Source organism: Odocoileus virginianus, chromosome 1 (assembly GCF_023699985.2).
Source record: "Odocoileus virginianus isolate 20LAN1187 ecotype Illinois chromosome 1, Ovbor_1.2, whole genome shotgun sequence".
NCBI classification, from domain to species: Eukaryota; Metazoa; Chordata; class Mammalia; order Artiodactyla; family Cervidae; genus Odocoileus; species Odocoileus virginianus.
This window is the reverse complement of record NC_069674.1, coordinates 6,043,471-6,056,455: the sequence shown is the minus strand read 5'-3', so window position 1 is coordinate 6,056,455 and position 12,985 is coordinate 6,043,471. Positions and strand designations below refer to the sequence as shown.

General features: G+C 62.8%; 2 protein-coding genes across 11 annotated transcripts; one reads left to right on the top strand and one right to left on the bottom strand.

Moving 5' to 3' along the window:
- Positions 1-1,210: 1,210 nt before the first annotated feature.
- ASIC3 (acid sensing ion channel subunit 3) lies at positions 1,211-7,615 on the top strand. Of its 10 annotated transcripts, none has more exons than XR_011483584.1 (12): positions 1,211-3,033; positions 3,379-4,204; positions 5,127-5,277; positions 5,436-5,563; positions 5,704-5,899; positions 5,999-6,055; positions 6,194-6,341; positions 6,618-6,709; positions 6,809-6,883; positions 6,988-7,062; positions 7,255-7,313; positions 7,418-7,449. XR_011483584.1 is itself a non-coding variant. In XM_070455135.1 (12 exons), the coding sequence occupies exons 3-12, from the start codon at positions 3,671-3,673 to the stop codon at positions 7,559-7,561; spliced, it is 1,605 nt and encodes a 534-aa protein (XP_070311236.1). In that variant the 5' UTR covers positions 1,211-2,780; positions 2,985-3,033; positions 3,379-3,670; the 3' UTR covers positions 7,562-7,615. The 10 variants fall into 10 exon arrangements, 8 of the variants coding, with proteins under 8 accessions (XP_070311236.1, XP_070311313.1, XP_070311194.1 ...); XM_070455135.1 differs by lacking the exon at positions 7,255-7,313 and having other exon boundaries at positions 1,211-2,780; positions 2,985-3,033; positions 6,809-6,888; positions 7,418-7,615; XM_070455212.1 differs by having other exon boundaries at positions 6,809-6,888; positions 7,418-7,615.
- Positions 7,616-8,715: 1,100 nt separating this feature from the next.
- Positions 8,716-12,920, bottom strand: CDK5 (cyclin dependent kinase 5). The gene is made up of 12 exons (XM_020873244.2): positions 12,784-12,920; positions 12,032-12,120; positions 11,876-11,943; positions 11,700-11,760; positions 11,545-11,601; positions 10,450-10,545; positions 10,239-10,313; positions 9,994-10,090; positions 9,796-9,865; positions 9,312-9,372; positions 9,108-9,188; positions 8,716-8,982 (listed from the first exon to the last, which is right to left on the bottom strand). Exons 1-12 carry the CDS (start codon positions 12,818-12,820, stop codon positions 8,896-8,898), a joined length of 879 nt encoding a protein of 292 aa, XP_020728903.1. The 5' UTR covers positions 12,821-12,920; the 3' UTR covers positions 8,716-8,895.
- Between the last annotated feature and the right edge of the window lie 65 nt (positions 12,921-12,985).

Sequence of the window (12,985 nt, the reverse complement as noted above, 5' to 3'; positions counted from 1 at the left end):
GCTGAGAGTCCTTGGGCTGGCCGCACAGGGGAGGGGGGGTGCTCCCAGGCCCCGCGCGGGCCCCCTCCCTTAGCCCAGCCCTCCTGACCCATCTCCCCACCCTGCCGCGCCTCCCCTCTACCTGACACCGCAGCTGCCAGGGCTCACAAGTCAGCGCTGAGGGAGGTCAGTGAGGACTCACCCTAGCATTCCTCCCACACCCGAGCCATGACTTCCAGTTCCTCCAGGGACTCGTAACGTGTCTCAGACCCTGGGAGGAGCAGACCATCCTCTGAGCCAACCCTTCAAACCCACAGCGCCGTCCTGGGCACAGCTTCCCTTCTCCCTGCCCCATAACACAGTCCTTTAGATGTCACCCCCCACTACCGCCGTCTGAGTGGGACAGGTGCCTGGCGGGCCCCCTGGCCCGGGGGCAGGGGGTTGGGGGTGGCTGTGGCCTGTTCCACACGAGGTTGCCAGGAGCCAGCCCGTCTCCCCACTGCCCCGGCCCCATGCACCTCGCGTCTGTCACCTGGTGAGACTGTGGACCCCCGCCCTCTAGGTGGGGACACCTACCTCTGAAAGTGACAGGGGACACATGCCCCGGCCCCCAACCACGGGGTCAGTCAGTGCTAATGCTCACCAGAACCCACTGAGGAGCAGCTGACGCCAAGCTCCTTGGGCTGATGAGACAAAATCAGGCCGACGACGAGCCAGGCCAGCCTCCCTGGGATGGTCAGAGAGGTCCCAAGTGCAGGTCTAAGCAGAGCCTCCTCTTGAAAGAGGACAGACAGGCCAGCTGCCCAGTGGCACGAGTCTGCGACCCCAAAGCTGTGAGTGGGGCGGGGTGTCAGCTTCTGGGGACCTCGAGCAGCCAGGGTTTCCCTCCAGCCCTGGTCGCCCCAGAACTGGTCACCCCTCCCCCTTGAGTTCTGCTCACGGCACTTCCCTCCATGAAGCCTTCCCCCTTCACAGCCCCATCCAGGGGGCTGTCTCGCCCTGGGGTGAGAAAGCAGGTTGCCCCAGCCAGACCTTTTGGATTTATCCCACAGCATAGAAGGGTGACCAGGGGTGGCTGCAGCTGGAGGCCAGCCTGGGGCAGCTTGCACAGCTCCAGTGTGTGTGCGGCAGCCAGGGCTGTCCCCCCCACAGCCTCCGTGGATGTGGTCCAGGAGCAGATGCTACTGTCGGGCCTCGGCCAGCCTGCTTGGATGTCCTGTTTCCTTGCTGATAAGAGGTCAACTCCCTGGGCAGGCCTGGCCTGGCTCCAGCTTGCTCTGCCACTAAACCCCTCCCTGGGGAGGGCACTCAAGGGCAGGTCTCAGCTTCCCAGCCAGGTCCACACTGGCCGGCCGGGCCCCTCTCAGCCCCGTCCAGCTCCTGTTCCACCAGCAGCTTCCAGACGTTTCCTCACACCAGATCCCAGGTCTTTTCCTTACCTCTGCAGGGCAGCCTCTCCAAATCCCGCGCCCACCCCACCCCCCCCCCCCCCAGCCTCCCCTGATTTGGGGAAGTAGGCCATGGAAGGCCCTAAGCTGGAAGACCCCGCAGTCAGCCGCCCACTTGTAGTCTTAACCCCAACCTCGGCTCCTGCAGCCATTCCGTGTGGGTCATAAACCCAGCTGTATTTCATTTTGAGAGCCTGTTTTTAAGAGTTTAATTAGAATGATCTGTGGTAACGTACTTGCAACTGCAGCCTCAGAAGCTGGTTACATCTGTGCAGTAAACGGTGTTATTCACTCCTTCAAGATGTGCGTTCATTAAGCGCCTGCTGTGGGCCGCCGAACCCACGAGGGGGGACGGGGAGGCCCCTGCCCGCTACGGTCTCGCTGGGAGGACGACCCGGAGGCCAGGGGATCGTGGCACAGCATGGCCGTGTTCATTTGGCACACTTCCCCTCACTGCCAAGAGCCCACACCTCGTGGAGCCTCGCTGCAGAGGCTCTTTGGAAGGACACGGAGTAGAAATGAACGCAGTCGATAAAACTAGCAGAGGTCAACCCGCAGCACGTCTCAAGCCGGCAGCGCCTCCTGCAGCCACACGCAGGTGGACCAGCAACTAACCAAACACTGGGTCTGGTGGCCTGGCCGGCCCTCCCCGGCTAGGCCCCCTCAGCAGCTGCCTCCTTCCTGTCTCCCGTACTTCGGGTCAGCAAGACACCAGAACCCCACAAGGCCAGTGGGCCTGCAGCTCTGCTCTCTGTTTTCCAGCCGCTGGGAGCTCTCCGCCCAACCCATCTCTGGAACATCTGAGGCTTCATTCACGGGCCCCGACTGCCCTGAGACAGCCAGTGTTGCCCCCTGTGCTGGGCCCTGTGGCCCAAGACTCTCCAGCTGGCCCAGGGGCCACGTAGTTCCTCCTTTAGAAGAGCGCCCTCCCCCTCCCCCTGCCCACCCAGGGAAGACAGACATGCCCCTGTTGCTGATGGGAGTGCCCACCATGAGGAATTTCACGGTGTCAATCAGGTTCCCCATGCAGTTACCTCTTCTTGACCCAGCGGCTATATTTCTGGGAGTTTCCATCTGTGCAGCGTTACTGAGAGCGCCATTGTTTGCCACGAAAGACTGGAAACCCCCAGTGTCCATCAGCGGGGTGGGGCTGTATGAATACGAACGATGGTGCATCCGCATAAATGAAATGGTATGCGGCCATTTAAAAAACATGGGAGGTTTTCGTGTACTGGATACCACACGGCCTCCAGGACGTCTCATTAAGTGAAAAGAGGTGTGAAGTTCACAGAGCATCCGTGCTACCCGGGAGGGTGGCCCATGGGCACCTATGTCCCACCTGAAGTGTGACGGGTGAGCCCACTGTCACTGCAGCAGAAGCCAGCCCCCCCACCCCAGACAGGAGGGCCTGCGTGTGGAGAGGTGGGAGAGAGGACCGCCAGAGATGGACCGCCTCTGGACGTGGGGCCAGAGGAGCCCTGGGCACCCAGAGGCAGCTGGGACACTGGGGGCCCAGAAGGAAGAGCTCGCTGATGCCAGCTCCCCATCGCTTTCCAGCCTGGTCGAGAGCCAACTCTGCTGTTTGCGAAAGAGCAGATGAACCAGGGTGAGGTTGGGGGGAGCGGGGGGAGCACGGGCTGTGCCAAGGGTCAGTGGCTGCCCCTCAGGCTCAGCCCTCAGGGGCTGCAGCTGGGAACCTGAGGTCCACCCAGAGCACCCCCAGCCCTAATTTTTCTCCGGGCTCCCCCTCCTCAAGCCCGATCCAGGAATGCTGTGGTTTCCTGCTGGCGCCTCTGGTAGTCTCCACGGCCACCCCCCCTCCCTTACCCCCCCCCCCCACGCTGCACTAATGGCTCAGCCTGGGGCCCCAGGGACCTTCCCCACCCCACCCCCAGACTGCTCTGCCAGCCCCCTTGCCCCCTCACCGCTGAAACCCAATCCTTTGCGGCAGCTCCGGCTCAGCCAGGCAGCCTCCAACAGAGCCTCCCTGCTTACAACGTCAGCTGCACCCTACCTGGTCTCTGCCACGGAGTGCCCCCCGCACCCCGGGGCCCATCACTGTGCCCAGTGGGGCCACGACCCGGGGCCAGACAGACCCTCCGACGGACAGGACAGCACGTCTCCCCAGGCCAGTGCCTCTCCCCCGCCTCTCCCCTCCTTGATGCACCCCTGCATGACCCTTCCCAACCCTTGACTGACCCTCTCGCCTGCCCCCCTGCACCCCTGCCCCTGGAGCTGCAGCCATGAAGCCCCCCGCGGGCCCAGAGGAGGCCCAGCTGCCCGCCTCGGACATCCGCGCATTTGCCAGCAGCTGCACCATGCATGGCCTGGGCCACGTCTTCGGCCCGGGGGCCCCGCCAGCGCGCCGGGGGCTGTGGGCTGCTGCCGTGCTCCTGGCACTGGCCACCTTCCTGTACCAGGTTGTGGGGCGGGTGCGCTACTACGGGGAGTTCCACCACGAGACGGCCCTGGAGGAGCGCGAGAGCCGCCGGCTCACCTTCCCAGCTGTCACCCTGTGCAATGTCAACCCGCTGCGGCGCTCACGCCTCACACCCAATGACCTGCACTGGGCCGGGCCCGCGCTGCTGGGCCTGGAGCCTGCTGAGCACGCCGCCTACCTGCGTGCCCTGGGCCGGCCCCCCGCGCCGCCCGGCTTCATGCCCAGCCCCACCTTCGACGTGGCCCGGCTCTATGCCCGGGCCGGGCACGCCCTCGAGGACATGCTGCTGGACTGCCGCTACCGAGGCTGGCCTTGCGGGCCCGAGAACTTCACCACGGTGGGTGAGCCATCCAGGGCCAGCCTCCCCCAAAGCCAGGGATCCTGGACAGCCCAAGGGGACAGAGCCCCCTCCCGGCCCTCAGCTGGACCGCAGAGGGCAAGGTCACACTCGGGGCACTGAGGGCCCTGACCCAGGCTGGCTCTGGGCCCAGGTCTAGTCTGGGGAGAGCCTGCTCCTGGGGAGTTGGGGGCATCTGGTGTGCAGGGGCAGGGTCCCCCCTACTTCTCTGCCAGCAGGGAGGGGGCTTGGTTTCCCTCTGCCTCTTCTGCCAGACCTGAAGGAGGGCAGCTGGGACCCTCTTCCTTTTATGCCAGTCTCCAAAGAAACACTTGTCCTGCGGGCTGTGCCCGGGGCCTGCGGTGAGGGTGAGGCATGGGGTGATGGGAGCTGAGGGTCCAAGTCCATTCGCCGGTTGAGGGAGGGTCTGGAGGCATGAGGCTTCCCTGGTGGCTCAGCTACCAGGTAAAGAATCTGCCTGCAGGGCAGGAGACCAGGGTTCAATCCCTAGGTCGGGAAGACGCCCTGGAGAAAGGATAGGCTACCCACTCCAATATTCTTGGGCTTCCCTGGTGGCTCAGCTGGCAAAGAATCCACCTGCAATGCAGGAGACCTGGGTTTCATCCCTGGGTCGGGAAGATCCCCTGGAGGAAGGCATGCAACCCACTCTAGTATTCTGGCCTAGAGAATCCCATGGACAGAGGAGCCTGGCAGGCTACATAGGGTCCATGGAGTCGCAGAGTTGGACATGACTGAAGCGACTTAGAACACACGCTGGGGGCCTTAAGAACACGTTGGCTTCAGTGTTCAAAGAGAGAGCCAGGCAGAGGCTGGGGAGGAGAGAGGTGGCAGGGTCCTTGCGCTGGCCTCAGGAAAGGGCTGGCTGGCCCCCATAGACGTCTGTCCTCTGCTTGCCCCCCAGATCTTCACGCGGATGGGGCAGTGCTACACCTTTAACTCCGGCGCTGACGGAGCCGAGCTGCTCAGCACCCCCAGGGGCGGCATGGGCAATGGGCTGGAGGTTATGCTGGATGTGCAGCAGGAGGAGTACCTACCCGTGTGGAGGGACATGGGTATGGGGAAGGGGGGAGCAGGCCTGCGTGGAGCCTGGCCTGTCCTTTCCTGTGGGAAGGGGCGAAGTTAGCTGGTCACAGTCCTGGGGAGAGGGGGCTGCAGCAGGGAGCCCCCGGGGACCTGGGCCTCAGGACTCAGGGTCCCCCTCTTTCTGCAGAGGAGACCCCATTTGAGGTGGGGGTCCGAGTGCAGATCCATACCCAGGAGGAGCCGCCACTCATCGACCAGCTGGGCTTTGGGGTGGCCCCTGGCTACCAGACTTTCGTGTCCTGCCAGAAGCAGCAAGCATCCTCCCTGGTGCCCCACAACCCCCCTCCTCATCCCAGCCCCCACCCCACCCCCCCCAGACCCCATCCCAGCTCCTCACACCCGCCCCAGGGAACTCGCTGCTCCCCAGGGAGCCTCCTTAACCCTCCCGCCTCCAGCTGAGCTTCCTGCCGCCGCCCTGGGGCGACTGCAGCTCTGTCTCTCTGGACCCTGACTTTGAGCCAGAAGCGCCTGGTCCTCTGGGTACCCCCAGCCCTGGCCTCAGCCCTCCCTATAGTCTAATGGGGTGTCGTCTGGCCTGCGAGAGCCGCTACGTGGCCCGGAAGTGCGGCTGCAGAATGATGCACATGCCGGGTAAGGGGCTGGGGGCCGCAGAGGAGGGGGTAGGGGAAGCGGGTGTCCTGGGGGCCGCTCCTGAAGCTGTCTCCTGCCCCCTCGCCCCCCGACGTGCAGGCAGTGCTGCAGTGTGCAGCCCCCAGCAGTACAAGGACTGTGCCCATCCGGCGCTGGGTAAGTGGCGAGCCTCCCCCGCACCCCAGCCCCATCCCCATCCCGCACCCGGCTCTGACCGCGGCTCTGACCGCAACCCTGACCCAGCGCCGGCCCCATGGGGCAGGCGGCCCTGACCCGGGCGCCTGTGGCCGGCAGACGCCCTGCTGCGGAAGGACGCGTGCCGCTGCCCCAACCCGTGCGCCAGCACGCGCTACGCCAAGGAGCTCTCCATGGTGCGGATGCCCAGCCGCGCCGCCGCCCGCTACCTGGCCCGGAAACACAACCGCAGCGAGGCCTACATCGAGTGAGCCGAGCAGGGGCCCGGGGGCGGGGCGGGGCGGAACCTCCGTGCGCACGCAGGGCTGGGAAACCCGGCTACCCATCGCTCCCCGGCTCAGGGGGCTCTGGGGAAGCGGCTCAACCTTCCTAAGCTGAGTTCTTCTGAAAAACGGGCTTCCCCACCACCAGCCCCCCCCTCCCTACCCGGGCTCATGAAAGGACCCAGAGACCAGAGAACAGCGTACCCGTTCCTGCCAGCAGCCTGCACTAGGGGTGTCCAGCAAACACTCTTCTCCTCTAGGGAGAATGTGCTGGCGCTGGACATCTTCTTCGAGGCCCTCAACTATGAGGTGGTGGAGCAGAAGAAGGCCTATGAAATGTCCGAGTTGCTCGGTGTGTCTGCGCCCACGTGCAGCGAGCGCCCTGCGGCCTGGGGGGAGGCGTGGGCAGGGCAGACAACTGTGGGCTGACAGGGTGACCCCGGCTCCACAGGTGACATTGGGGGCCAGATGGGACTGTTCATCGGGGCCAGCCTGCTCACCATCCTGGAGATCCTGGACTACCTCTGTGAGGTGGATGGGCCTGGGCCCCAGCTGGGGGAGAGGGGGAGGAGTCAAGCCACAGCATCCTGGGGTGGGGTTTAGTCCACCTCCAGCACTGCTCCTCCCCAGGTGTTCTGGGACAGAGTCCTGGGCCGTCGCTTCTGGAACCGAAAGCACCCCCAGAGGCCCTCTAGCGCCAATCTGGTAACAGCCCCCCGACCCCCAGCCCTGCCATCACCACCGTGGGTGCTCAGCCCCTTCCTAAGTGGAGAACACCATCCCTACCCAGTTGGGAGACAGGGGAGGGGAGCGACCCGGGCTGGTCCCTGGCGGGGGGCGATGGGAGAGGCCCCCTCCATCCCCACCCCCACCTCTGACCCTCTCCTCCTCTCCCAGCTTCAGGAAGGGCCAGGCGGCCATCAGACCCAAGTTCCCCACCTCGGCCCAGGCCCTAGGTAACAAGAAATGGCCTCCTGAGGTCAGGGAGGAGGGTAAAGCTTAGGTCTGGGAGGGCAGGGGCCAGGTAGGCCCCGTCGCTGCAGCCGGTCTGTCTCCCCAGATCTCCCACTCACCGCTCTGCCGTCGCCAAGACCTTCTCTGCCTCCCACCGCACCTGCTACCTCGTCACCCGCCTCTAGACTTGGGCGTGGGGGGCAGGGGCTGTCTGTGTCTTCAAGGCCGCACCCCAACACCCTGGACGTGACCAACCTGCCTGTGTCTTTGCCGCCTTCGCCCCAAATAAAGCTCTAGCGCATCAGCCTCTGCCGCCGTTCCTCTTATAGGCCGACTGGCCCGGCCACCCTCAGCCCTACTCAGCCCCAAGAAGGCTCCTGCCCACCGTCACCCAGCAGATGCGGTGTCTGAAACGTTAACCCCCCAGAAATCTATGGGAGGGCAGGGGTCACTGCACCTCTGTGTGAGTTTGGCAAACCGACATCTCAGAGACAGACATGAAGGCAGACCCGAGGCAGCGGTAGGACGAACCCCTGGGGTCCTGTCAGGGAAGGGCGGCCGGGAGGCTCTTATCTGGAGCGCCCCCACCCCGAGGAGTGAGGGAACAGGTTTCGGGAAGCCTGAGGGGCAGCCCACTCCCAGGAACCAGGATGTTGTCCTGTTTGAGGCCGTCATGACTTTTTCTCACGTTAGGGACTGAGTGCCGGCGTGCCCACCCCACCGCCCCGTCTCCATGGGAACCTCTCTTTGCTTCCCCAACCTCCTGGCAAGAGCTGAAGGCCTCAGCTTGGGGTTGGGGCACGGGGGGAGCCCTGGCCCTCCCCACCCCTCCCAGGAAGCACACGCCCAGACCCGCTTTCCCTGCACCTTCTCTGCACCCTAAGTGTCGAAAAATGACAAAATTAGGGAGCAGGGCTGGGGGGGTTCCCAACCATGGCTGCAGATCTCTCCTGGCCCAGCCTGCAGGCCTAGGTGTGGTGGATGAAGGCGGAAGAGGAGGGGCAGGCACAAGGGACCAGAAGAACCAAAAAGAAAGGCCCACTCTCTGCTCCCCATTTCTGGTGGTTGCTCCCTATTTCCAGTGGAAGCCCATCCTTGCCTTTGGACCAGCCCCTCTTGGGCAGAGGAGAAGGGGGCGGGGACGAGAGCACACGAACTGCACACGCACACACACGTGCAGGAGCAGCACTGCCCCCGCCCCCCGAGCACAGACACACGGGGTGAGCGTCACAGCCGCCAACCCCAGCCTCCGGCCACTTGCAGTAACAGAGCAAGGGCGGGACAGGTTGCTAGAGCTGGGAGCAGGGTGACAGAGGGCGACCCAGCGACGCAGACGCCCCCCAGCACAGCACCACACCACCCCACCCCACCCCAGAGCCGCGTCACCACCACATCAGCCAGACAGTGGGAAAGGAGCCAATTTATGAAATTAAATAAAGTCCACGGAGGGAGTGAAGACCATGGGTGAGGGCACCTCCACCCTGGCCGGCCCAGCACAGCTGGAGCTCGGCACATGGCGCATCCCTGCCTTTCGCTCCCTCCCCAGAAGGGGCATCGAACAGGCCAGGCCCCCAGCCCTGGAGCCTAGGGGGGGCAGAAGTCGGAGAAGTAAGGGTGCTGCAGGGCCTCCTCCGCCGAGATGCGCTGGACCGGGTTACACTTGAGGAGGTTCTGGACGACAGGAGGCGGCGAGATGGGTTCAGGCCAGGAGGCCCCGGGCTACCCCAATCCACACCACCCCCCCCCACCAGCCCCAACAAGTGTGCTGGCCACCTCCCCACGCTGCCCTTCATCACCTGCAGTAGGTCCCGCCCTGTGGCATTGAGCTTGGGCACGACGTTCACCAGGGACGTTGTGGCCGGGTACATTGGGTAGGGCTGTGGGGGGGGCAGGGAGAGTCAGACCGGGGTGCAGGGGCGTGGAGGCTGCCAGAGCCAGACACTGGCGGGGGGGCTACGGATGAACCACGCACGACCCCTGCCCCTCTCTCCCCATCACACCTTATAGTCTGGCAGCTTGGTCATGGCAGGCCACTGCTCCTCGGTTGGCGTCCCCAGGAGTGTGTCCATGGGGTCAAGGGCCACTCAGGTGGAGGAAAGGGGCAGGTGAGGGGCTCTCTCCCTGGGGAAGAGAGGTTCCTCCTACCCACCCCCCCACCTCCCGGCCCTCCTCACTTCATCCCCCAGCTCATGACACAAACCAACACATGCCACCCTCATGCTCAGTCTCAGCTGCATGCTGTTTTAGCAGACCAGGTACTTGACAGCCGTGATTAACTACTTTGACCGAAGCCCTGAGGTCCGTGGACCCAGCCTCCCCCTCTATCCCATTCCTGCTCCTTTTGGCTCCCTTGCCCTGAAGACTCAGCTCTCCGCTGGGAAGGAGCGAGCCCTCCCTGCCTGCACTCTGAGCTCTGGGGGGGGCTTCCAGATCCCCTCCTGGGGGTTGGAGGCCGGCGTGAGGTAAAGGGAGACAGAAGGATATCGGAAGATCCTCTTCAGCTGGTCATCTACATCGTTGCCAGGAAAGAGGGGCCGCCCAGCGTTAGCCAGCTCTGGGAGAGAGGTGGGGGCAATATGAGCCCCTCACCCCCACGCCCCTTACTCCCACTGCAGGGGCCCCACTCCCTTCCCTGGAGGGACCCTCCACTCCAGTGGAACTCCGCAGACCCAGACACGTCACCTGCGAAGATGCAGCCGGCTGACCACATGTCGATGGACGTAGAGTACAGCTTGGCCCCAAAAAGGACATCAGGTGGGCGGTACCACAGCGTGACGACCTGGAGAAGAAGACCCCACCCACAGGAGCCCCCCAGTTAGAGATAAACAAGGGTGCCCAGATAGGAGTCCTGGAGGAGGAGCTGAGCGATGCTCGTTGGGGAGCCCCTCCCTCGCTCCCAATATTCTCCCCACACCCCCACAGCTCACCTCAGCTGAGTAACAGCGAACGGGGATCCCAAAGGCACGAGCCAAACCGAAATCAGCCAGTTTCAGCTCCCCATTCTGGGGGGTGGGGAAACACCGGCAAGGAGAGGGGCTCTGCACAGTCTGAGGGCAGGCCCCCTGCTCCCACCTTCCTGCCCGGCTCCCCTCACCCTGCCCCAGCCTCCCAGACACCCTGCCCACTCCCCAGAGGTACCCTGTTGATGAGCAGGTTCTGAGGTTTCAGGTCCCTGTGTAGCACGTTGCGGCTGTGACAGAAGCCCAGGCCTTTAAGCAGCTGGAAGAGGAATGACTGGGGGCGGGGCAGGGAGGAGGTTATCAGACCCCCGGATGGGATGTGCACCCTGTGGGGGATCATGGGCCCTGAAACCCCAGCCGTCTGTCAGCACCAAGCTCAGGGCAAGTCACCCTTCACTACCGAGGGCCTTCTTTGTACTCTGCTGGGTACTCAAAATGAACGCCGAATGGGGGAGCCCTGGTCCCCATCTTTCTGGAACTGGCAGCCTGGTGGGGCTTCCTGCCTTCCCATCCCACACTGCTCTCTCTCCTCTACCTGGCCTCATTTAACATGTACATCATAACCATCCATGTATATGTTGTGTCATGTTATCATTCATCATTCTCGAGAATCCCTTGAACAGCAAGGAGCTCAAACCAGTCCATCCCAGGAAATCAACACTGAATATTCATTGGAAGGACTGATGCTGAAATGTTCCAATACTCTGGCCACCTGATGTGAAGAGCCAACTTGTTGGAAAAGACCTTGATGCTGGGAAGGATGGAGGTCAGGAGGAGACGGGAATGACAGAGGTTGGATGGCATCACCGACTCAATGGAATGAGTTTGAGCAAGCTCCGGGAGATAGTTAAGGATGGGGAAGCCTGGTGCATTGCAGTTGATGGGGTCGTAGAGAGTCTGACATGACTGAGCAGCTGAACAACCACCACAGTCGTCAAGTATTTGTTTCCCCCTGGAACCTTGGACAGGGCACTTGGGCCTAGAACAGTGCCTGGCACAAAGCATTCAATAAGAATCTGTGGGATGAGTGAATCTCTCAGAACCTCATGTTCCCATCTCTCAAATGTAAATCCTATCACTGACAGCAGAGTTCCTTTCAGGTTAAAGGGATCGCGTGAAAATGATCACTAAGACGGAGGCTCCTGGAAGTAGACACGGGGTTTTCTCCTCCCCTTGTGCCGTGAGTGTCCCAGTGCGGGGCTTGAGAACACATTCGCTGAATACAGACTCCAACTCCAGACTCAACGAGCTCCCAGGAAACCAGTTTCCTTACCTTCACTATTTCAGGATCTAGGTCACCATTGCAGCTGTCGAAATACTTCTTAAGGTCCTGAAAAAGGAACGGGGGTGGGGGATGGGACAGAGATGAACCTCAGCTGGGGTCCCTGTATCCTCCCAAGGCTACTGGCCCTCCAGCTCCCCTTTCACCTGGTCGCAGAACTCAAAAACCAAAGTCAGCTTCTTGTCGCTGTGTAGGACGTCATGGAGCCTGGGGAAAAGTGAGGGCTTGGGCAGGCAGGGCCACAGCCCGAACCTAAGAGCCCAATATCAGCCCAGCCCATCTCTGAAGCCCCCACCTCCTCTGACCCAGCCCACCCACACACCTGACGATGTTCTTGTGCTTCAGCTCCTTGAGTAAGCAGATCTCCCGAAGGGCAGAACTCGGCACGCCCTACACGTTGGAGGGGCCAGGTGGCCACAGTCACATCCCACCCGGCCCAGGCCCCCGCCCCTCCCCGGCCCTGGCACCCCAGTCCTACCTCGTCATCGTCGTCCAGCCTCACCCGTTTCAGAGCCACAATCTCATGAGTCTCCCGATTTTTGGCCTTGAACACTGTTCCATAGGTGCCTAGAGGAAGGAGGGGAAGGGTAGGGAAAGGATGGGGCACATTTTCCCAACCCAGGAAGCCCCTGCCAGGACAGCAAGCAGCATGGGAGGGTGTTACTGCTGATGCTGGAGAAACAAGGGAAGAGATCCGGGGTAAAGGCCGGGCAGTGGCAGAGAGCTCTTTTGGGGGTGGGGGGTGGGGGGGGATGTGGCAGAGAGGTGCCTGCAGATGGCTCAAGGGTGTCTGCAACAGGCAGAGGCTGCAGGGGCCAGGTGAGGAGGTCTATCACAAAGGCCAAGCTTCTGGAGGGCCTGGAAATTGGGAGCAGGGGTCTGGGAAAGTAATGAAGGCCAGCAGGAATGCAGAGGTTGGAGGTCTGCAGCGGGAACTGAGGCTGGGACTGGGTGAGGTTGTGCAAGTGGTGCTGAGGATGGAGAGGAAATGCAGGACATAGAAGTCGGGAGGTGGGTCACTGGGAGTGCTAAGGTGGGCAGGGGGGCGTCCATGGGAAACGCTAGCAGGGGGAGGATTGCTGTCTGCATGGAGTGTTGAGCTGGGGGGCTAGGGCTGCAGCCAGTGCTAAGGTCGGAATCTGTGGGTATTGCTGACGGTAGAGGAGCCAGGGCTGTAAGGAATGCTGAAGGGTCTGCAGATTTTGCAGGAGCATCTCACGGTCCCATTACCTTCCCCAATCTTCTCCAGTTTCTCGTATTTCTGCATCGCGGCAGCCGCGCGGGGACCCTTGCGGGCCCTGGGTTCTAAGACTCCCGGCCCGGCGTTGCAGAGGAGGCGGTACCCCAGCCTCCGGGCCCTGCCCCGCCCTCCCGCCTGCGCATAGGCTTCTGGGGCTTGTAGTCCTAGGACTCCAGGTGTCCCAGTAGCGCC

Excerpts from the sequence above, each read along its gene's own strand:
- ASIC3 (XM_070455135.1), top strand. The coding sequence starts at position 3,671 with ATGAAGCCCCCCGCGGGCCCAGAGGAGGCCCAGCTGCCCGCCTCGGAC. Across the intron at positions 6,710-6,808 it reads TGAAATGTCCGAGTTGCTCG|GTGACATTGGGGGCCAGATG; the intron begins GTGTGTCTGCGC and ends CCGGCTCCACAG. Across the intron at positions 7,063-7,417 it reads GGCCCTCTAGCGCCAATCTG|ATCTCCCACTCACCGCTCTG; the intron begins GTAACAGCCCCC and ends CTGTCTCCCCAG.
- CDK5 (XM_020873244.2), bottom strand. The coding sequence starts at position 12,820 with ATGCAGAAATACGAGAAACTGGAGAAGATTGGGGAAG. Across the intron at positions 10,091-10,238 it reads TTCGCTGTTACTCAGCTGAG|GTCGTCACGCTGTGGTACCG; the intron begins GTGAGCTGTGGG and ends CTTCTTCTCCAG. Across the intron at positions 8,983-9,107 it reads CAGGGCGGGACCTACTGCAG|AACCTCCTCAAGTGTAACCC; the intron begins GTGATGAAGGGC and ends CCTGTCGTCCAG.